The sequence below is a fragment of the Oncorhynchus kisutch genome, linkage group LG16 (genome assembly GCF_002021735.2).
Source record: "Oncorhynchus kisutch isolate 150728-3 linkage group LG16, Okis_V2, whole genome shotgun sequence".
In the NCBI taxonomy this organism is placed as follows: domain Eukaryota; kingdom Metazoa; phylum Chordata; class Actinopteri; order Salmoniformes; family Salmonidae; genus Oncorhynchus; species Oncorhynchus kisutch.
This window is the reverse complement of record NC_034189.2, coordinates 18,673,032-18,681,701: the sequence shown is the minus strand read 5'-3', so window position 1 is coordinate 18,681,701 and position 8,670 is coordinate 18,673,032. Positions and strand designations below refer to the sequence as shown.

At 39.7% G+C, this 8,670-nt stretch overlaps 1 protein-coding gene across 1 annotated transcript; it reads right to left on the bottom strand.

The window, feature by feature from the left end:
- Positions 1–370: 370 nt before the first annotated feature.
- LOC109906230 (uncharacterized) lies at positions 371–2,587 on the bottom strand. The gene is made up of 3 exons (XM_020503850.2): positions 2,583–2,587; positions 825–2,370; positions 371–376 (listed from the first exon to the last, which is right to left on the bottom strand). The coding sequence occupies exons 1-3, from the start codon at positions 2,585–2,587 to the stop codon at positions 371–373; spliced, it is 1,557 nt and encodes a 518-aa protein (XP_020359439.2).
- Between the last annotated feature and the right edge of the window lie 6,083 nt (positions 2,588–8,670).

Sequence of the window (8,670 nt, the reverse complement as noted above, 5' to 3'; positions counted from 1 at the left end):
CACCTAATGTGGACATCGCTCCTTTCCCCGCCTAGGCAGGACGTTCGCTCACACAAGATGCCCGCCTTGACAGGATGTCTCCTCCTAGCCGCTCTGACCAGGTAATTTCCAATGCAAGCTAGCACCCTTAGTACACTCCATTATCATTAACTTTTAAACCATTCATTTCTAAACAGAAATGTTTAAACATTAACATTCCCTACTTCACCCAATTATAATCTTACTCCAACTCAATGTATTACTCCCATTACATCTTAAATATCCAACAACACAAACATTTCATCATTACAACATCTCAACATTATGGCCTTTCATTAGCAACCTCCTAAGATCATGTTCCTCTAAGCATAACAAACGTAGTCTATATGCGTCATACCTTAAACAACAGAGTCACATTAACTATTTAACTGCATTATTTTAATCCCCCTTTTATTATCCCTCTACTGTATGTTTCCTCATACTTTCAGCATGTATCTAACATATTTAACCTTGCATTATTATCTCAATAAATTCCAGTCCAAATGTATTTATTTTTCTTACTTTCTTTCAATATCAATTCTCTCTCAATGTTCATTGTTCTTTGTTCTCTATGTGTGAAGAAGTGTGTGAAGTGTGTGAAGTCTATGTGTGAAGAAGTGGAACTTCTTCATATGTGTGTGTGTGTGTGTTGGGGTGTATAAGAGTGTGTTTCTAAAATGTCACAGAGAACTTGAATAGAAAAATCCTGAATAACAACAGCACTCCTTTTTTTCTTTTCAACAACTTCTTTGCTTTACTATGTCTCAGTTTTATTTTCCCCATAAATTATTCCACCCTTTACTCACACCAGCTTTAAAGTAATCTAAAGCTCCCTTGTGTTCCTCAGCTCTCTTCTTCATCTCTTCCAGTTTCTGAACCTTCTTTGTTTCTCCTGTCTCCTTCATCTTGTCAATCAGGAAGCCAAGATGCAGAGCAGCGGACAGAGAGATGGACTTCAAAGCGATCTCATCCAGTTTGATGAGGTGCTGGTATGATTCCTCCACCAGTGTGGCATTCTGGAGAGTGAATTGCTCCAACTCAGCCTGAAGTCTGATGATCACATTCCCTTTCTCTAATTCATACTTATTTTTCAATTCCTCATATGTCCTTGTAACCTGCCTGGTCTTTGCAACATACATTTTATATCCTTTGACATGATCGGTGTAGTGACATTTGCCAGTACACACAGTGCAGCAGTTGTTCTGCATCACACTGCACCATGAGAGATTACTGACCCACCAGCAGCCTGGATAGTGACAGTTCTCCTCACACACTGTGCAGGTAGTTGCATTCCCCTCTTTTGTAGGAACCTTTTCTTTGTACGGCTCTTCAACAGTATATGTAAAGTTGTTGTTTTTCTCAATGTCATTCTTGTGTTCCTTGAGTGCTTCTTGAGTCTGCTTGATTTCATCCTGCTTCAGATCAACCATGTGGATCCACTCGCGTAGGTTGCTGACACACGCCTCCAGATATTTGCGTTCTCTCAGAACTCCTTCAGTCATCTTCACACTTTTCGGTTCTATTTTATAGTTGAAAAACTTGTCCATGGACTTTGCTCCCTTGTCCCAGGATGTCTTCTGACTAGACACATACTCCTCACAATCCTCATCATCCTCAGCAAAGACTTCACATTGACAGTTGTTGAATGTAAAATGAACAGGTTGATTCCTGTCATTTTTGGCACAGGGAAAGTTTGCTCTTGTAATAGCTCCAAGGGCATTCTTTGGGGGCCTCCCATCTGAGTGTGTGATAAGGGTCACAATGTTCTTCTCCATGTCTTTGCCAAATATAGACAAAACTGCATCGAAGATGTACTTCTGTCTGTCATTGAGTCGATTCTCAGTTGCCTTCACCACTAAACCCACAGCATCAATTTGATGAATCCCATTGGTAGACCTAAACATCTCCAACAGTTTTTCAGAGATCAGTTGGTCTTCTTGGATCCCTCTGGTGTCTCCATACCCAGGAGTGTCAATGATGGTGAGAGAGTAGGGGACTCTCAGGCCCTCACACCCGAAGACTTCATACATAGTGATAGCTGTAGTTTGACTTTCACTTTGAATTCCTTTTTCCTCCTCAATGATCTCAAACCAGACTTTATGTTCCCACTCCACACCCAGGATGTAATTGACCATGGCATTGATCAGAGTTGACTTCCCTGTTCCTGTCTCTCTCACTATCAGAATGGTTTTGTTGAGCTTACTGTGATCTCTCTCTCCAAAGGTACATCTTCTGAGCAGGCCTTCATCATCTAGATTCTGTTTCTTTGTTACCAGCTGATACCTTGCAGGAGGTCCTGAATTGATATGGGTACTTATTGCAATGGTGTCTTGTTTTTTTGATGATGTGTCCCTAAAATGTCAAATAAATGAACATGTGTTATATACTCTTATGCCCTATGCATTTCATTATACATTCAATTGTACTGTAACAATACATATCCTCTTACATTACAATATGAATGATGCTCACAACCTTAGGGATACAAATGTCTTATTTGGGGTTTAGCCCTCCCATAATGTTTCCCCCGGAATTTAGTTATTTGAATGGCATGAATCAACTACTTCATGTTTATCACGAACACTGTACTTTATTTTAATTGTGGTCATATTCTTTGCCCTAAGCCAGATCCACTCTGTCTGTATGGTACATCATTTATTTTTATTTTGCTCAGTGATCTGTAGGTGGGATTCAACATATTTAATTTTTAGGATTTAACATTAGATAAAGTATCCTACATTTGTTGGTCTAGTTCATCTAATTAAATAATACTTTAGATTGAAATATTTTTACATGTTTGATTCTTCCCTGCCTATTTTTCTTGGAGTCTTGGTTTGCACAGACTGGGTTATATTATGACTGCAGCACTTATACTCTGCAGTGGAATATTTCTTTTTGACACAGAGATTTAATGGCATTCAACCTGACTGACTTGTTTGATTAGTCAACCAACTCTCTCTGCCATATCTGTCCTCCATGATAATGAATGTTAACTACAAAGACATTGAATGGAAGGTTTGACATAAGCAAACACCACATATCCTTAGTTATTAAACATAAGTCTGTAATTAAGAGGAAGTTTAATGCGAAGGTTGGGGTATACTGATGGAAGTATTGTTATTCCTGTGTTATTATCTATGATACTAAATTATGTTTGTCTTCCATCTATGCGCCAAATGTTTTGGAAGCTTAAATTGCTACACTTCCCAGACTCAGTGAGTATTCTTGGGAGAGATTTTAACCTGACAGTAGATTCTACTATTGATACCACTAATACTGACATTACGGCAAGCCGGGCACCTTCAAGCTATATTAAGCTATATGTAAGATTTTATTTTTGTGGATGACTGGTTCCTTAGAAATCCTAATACTAGGGATAATACCTTCTTCTCTCCTCATCATCAGGCTTTCTAACAAATGGATTATCTTTACGTTCATCTGTTTTCTGATATGTATCTCCCATGCAGATCATTCAAATCATTCACCGTTATTGATTTATTTTGAGTCCTCTCGTTGGAGCCATACTTGAGAACATTAGAAAATGTTTAGGTTTAAACTGTTTCTCCATCTTAAAATGTGACTTAAAATCATTGATGTAGTTGCATGTGATCAAACACTACATGTTAGCTGTCCACATGACATAACATTTAGCCCTATGCTAACCTGAGTAGGAGGCAGCGATTATATACTGTAACAAATTCCAATGGCATAAAATAGGTCAACTGGGCCACCAGAGGGATATTTTCAACCTATTCCACTTGGTCCGTCTCAGGTGTAGTGCCTATATTGCATGATGCATTATTGATAAGGCTTCCTGCTACAAACATTAGACAAAATTCAGCACGCTTTTTTGCATATATGACAATATCCCACGTTTTTACTCATCTGTTTCACACACGTGCTTTAACAAAACAAAGATAAAGGAGGTCTATACAGCATTTAAGGTTATAGTACATTGTAGAAAAAAAGCAGAAGACACTTAAGGATTTGTCAAATAGCTGTTATGTAACGTTATCATCATAGCTTCCTGGTGGCACACACTGCTGAAGCGGTTGACCGTAAAACGACAGTGCACATTGAACGGTGTTTTGGCATGCATTAAGCATTTTTGTTAGAAAAACATTGTTCACGGCTGGTCCTCGATGCTCGATTCAAATAATGCATATGTGACGAAGTGGATGATTATAATAATGCATGTAAAACGTACATGTAAGTGTAGCCTACACTTCTATGTAATATAACCTACAGTCTTGGCCAAAAGTTTTGAGAATGACACAAATATACATTTTCACAAAGTCTGCTGCCTCAGTTTGTATGATGCCAATTTGCATATACTCCAGAATGTTATGAAGAGTGATCAGATGGATTACAATTAATTGCAAAGTTCCTCTTTGCCGTGCAAATTAACTGAATCCCCCAAAAACATTTCCACTGCATTTCAGCCCTGCCTCAAAAGGACCAGCTGACATCATGTCAGTGATTATCTCGTTACAGATGAGTCAAAGTATATCTTATTGGACAACATGGATCCCATTTTGCCTGATGAAAACCAAACACTGCATTCCACAGTATGAACCTTATACCAACTCAAGCATGGTGGTGTTAGTGTGATGGTTTGGGGATACTTTGCTGCCTCAGGACCTGGATGACTTGCATTAATAGAAGGAACCATGAATTCTGCTCTGTGTCAGATAATTCTACAGGAGAATGTCAGGTCATCCTTATGTGAGCTGAAGCGCAGCTGGGACATGCAGCAAGACAATAATCTGAAACACAAAATGTGCAGTTCATGCATGAAAACCCACCAATGTCGCTGAGTTAAAGCAGATCTCCATGGAAAAGTGGGCTGAAATTCCCCCACAGTGGCATGAGGAACTGATCAACTACAGAAAGAATTTGGTTGGAGTCATCGCAGCTAAAGGTGGCACAACCAGTTATTGAGTGTAAGGCGGCAATTATATTTTCTCACAGGAGCGTTTTGGTGTTGCATAACTTTGTTTATTAAATAAGTATGTAATTGTTCACTCAGTTAACCTTTATCCAATATTAGGTTTTGGATGGAGATCTGATCAAATTCAGTATCAAAAATATGCAAAATCTGAGAAAATTAGAAAATGTGCAAATACTTTCTCACAGCACTGTAGGTTCACTGCGATTTCTGAGGAGTGGAATGTTTTACCATATGGAGAAGTTGAATCACGTGAATTACATGGATAAAATAGGACCACATAGATACAAAAAGATAGTTCACATTTGTTAACTTACATTTCCTGTACATAAGCAGATACCTACATTAATGGAATAAGAATGATTTACCTAAAGGCCTTCCAAATTTGACAATTACACTTCATTAAAGCTAGAATCCTTAAGCTCATGAGGCATTTATACATTTTGTTATTCAAGAATGAATGGGTATATAACATACATTTTTAAGTCCAAAATGAATGTGGGAACTAACGATTATAGCTTTAAACAGACACAAGTTAGCAAATAAAGCACTTTAAGAAAAAACACTTTGGCCTAGATTCAAGTCAGTATTGACAGATGGCGTGGAACTGCAGAGTTCCACGAACGGCATATAACAATTCTGTTCATAAATCAAAAGGTAAACTGGAAAATCACTGATAGAGCCAAAGTAAGGGAAGGTACAGATCGAGGATGAGGGCTATAAAGGAACACACTGAAAAACACACATTACAATGCAACTATTCAAATATAAAGGCAATCTACCTAAATGCCTTAAATTATACAACCTAATGAAAAAGTGTGTTATAACAAAACATAACATGTTCAAGGAAAAAACTTGTAGTTACCTTTGTCTGTAACATGTAAGGCACCTCCACAAAACTATAAATGTTTTACATATGACATCCTGTGGGCGTCAAACTTCTTGAGGAGCAGACTTAGTCTCTGGGTGATGTACCATCTTATGTACAGTGCATACGGAAAGTATTCAGACCGTTGGACATTTTTCACATTTTGTTACGTTACAGCCTTATTCCCCCTCATCAATCTACACACAGTACCCCATAATGACAACACAAAAAAAAACAGTTTTTATTTTATTTTATATAAATATATAAAATAAAAAAATGGAAGAAGTTCAAGATGATGGTCAATCACCCTCGGTCTGGGGCTCCATGCAAGATCTCACCTCGTGTGGCATCAATGATCACGAGGAAGGTGAGGGATCAGCCCAGAACTACACGGCAGGACCTGGTCAATGACCCGAAGAGAGCTGGAACCACAGTCTCAAACATAACCATTAGTAGTAACACACTACGCCGTCATGGATTAAAATCCTGCAGCACATGCAAGGTCCCCCTGCTCAAGCCAGCGCATGTCCAGGCCCGTCTGAAGTTTGCCAATGACCATCTGGATGATCCAGAGGAGGAATGGAAGAAGGTCATGTGGTCTGATGAGACAAAAATATAGCTTTTTGGTCTAAACTACACTCGCCGTGTTTGGAGGAAGAAGAAGGATGAGTACAACCCCAACCGTGAACCATGGAGGTGAAAACATCATTCTTTGGGGATGCTTTTCTGCAAAGGTGACAGGAAGACTGCACCGTATTGAGGGGAGGATGGATGGAGCCATGTGTCACGAGATCTTGGCCAACAACCTCCTTCCCTCAGTAAGAGCATTGAAGATGGGTCGTGGCTGGGTCTTCCAGCATGACAACGACTCGAAACACACAGCCAGGGCAACTAAGGAGTGGCTCCGTAAGAAGCATCTCAAGGTCCTGGAGTGGCCTAGCCAGTCTCCAGACCTGAACCCAATAGAAAATCTTTGGAGGGAGCTGAAAGTCCGTATTGCCCAGAGACAGCCCCGAAACCTGAAGGATCTGGAGAAGGTCTGTATGGAGGAGTGTGCCAAAATCCCTGCTGCAGTGTGTGCAAACCTGGTGAAGAACTACAGGAAACGTATGATCTCTGTAATTGTAAACCAAGTTTTCTGTACCAAATATTAAGTTCTGCTTTTCCGATGTATCAAATACTTATGTCATGCAATAAAATGCAAATTCATTACTTAAAAATCATACAATGCGATTTTCTGGATTTTTCTTTTAGATTCCGTCTCTCACAGTTGAAGTGTACCTATGATACAAATTACAGACCTCTACATGCTTTTTAAGTTGGAAAACCTGCAAAATCAGCAGTGTATAAAATACTTGTTCTCCCCACTGTGTTTCTGTCAAAATTGAAATAATATGGAAACAATGTAATTAAGTCGACTTATTGTGCAATCTCAGTCAGTTTTTTAAATCTTTGTATTTTAAATGTATTTTCTTTATTTAAAAAAAATATATAAATCAAAACTGTGCAGCGGCCATTTTATGAATGAAAAGTGACATCTGTTACAATATACCAAAAAGTTACATGACATTGAGAATGTCAAGCTAAGCCTTCAATACCGGGTAAGCCTGCAAGGTATCAGGAGCAGGGCTGTCGGTCTTGGTCGTCCGCGAGTCAACTATTCTTTCGACCAATCAAATTAAAACATTTGTATTTTTTCCATAGGCCTATAAAAACACCCTAGGCCTATGTGTTGTAATAAAATCAACTACATGCACTGAGCTTTAAGCACACTGTTTGATGAAATAATGAAGAGACACATGACTCAAGAGGGAGCCCGATGGAAATGGATTTGTGCCGGGCTCTGACTTGCTGTGTCAAAAAAAATGACAGCGAGTGCCTGTCACGGTTCATGAATCCACTGCCTCCCTTTCTCTTTCTCTCTCTCTCTCTCTCTCTCTCTCTCTCTCTCTCTCTCTCTCTCTCTCTCTCTCTCTCTCTCTCTCTCTCTCGTGTTTGTGTGGGCGTGGTTCTCAATCTCGGCCTGATTGTCTGTGCCAGCTGGAATCACTTATCTTCCCTTTATATGTTCTGTAACCAGTGTTTCTTGTTGTCAGATCGTTGTTACTTCTCTGAGGTTGTGTCGTGTGTCCGTGCTCTTCTCTCACCGCCCTTGTGTGGATTATCTGCTGTGTTCCCTCCTACCCATCCGGACACACTCCCCTGGATTTCTCAGCACGCTATCATCGGAAGATGCGCCCTAGTCCCTGGGTCGGATTCCGTCTGAGTACAGTCTGTCTGTCCTGTTGCTGCTGTAAACTGTATTCAGTAAACCATCGTTGCTTGCATCTTGCATCCGCCTCTGTATTGTCACAGTGCCTGTGTGACTTGCACACATTCTCTCTCTCCTCCCTGCTGCAGCGACTAGGGACCATAGCAACCTGGTTTATCGCGCTGTCCATGGTGCTGAAGCAGCAACATATTTACAGCAATTTCATGTTTCTTGCCTTCTCTGACTGAAAAGTTCTGTTACCGAAATCCATTCCCTGTTCCCGAAAAACATTCCCTATTCCTTCAACCCTTGCTCTCTTCATATGACACGAATGCATCGCATACGTGACCAATAGGAGCTAAAGCATATCATAATCAAATCAATAAATTGGTTATAACAAACTCCAATACCATAACACATGTGACAACATAATGGATGCAGATGATGTGAAAAATAAGCTTGAAATAGAGGAATGTTTACTGGTTTCTCAGGAGGGAAAGGGGAAGTCTGATGAATGGAAGATATTTGACTTAGTTGTGGAGGCTTACAATATAACAAAATAAATCTGTCTGTTTGGAACAGTGT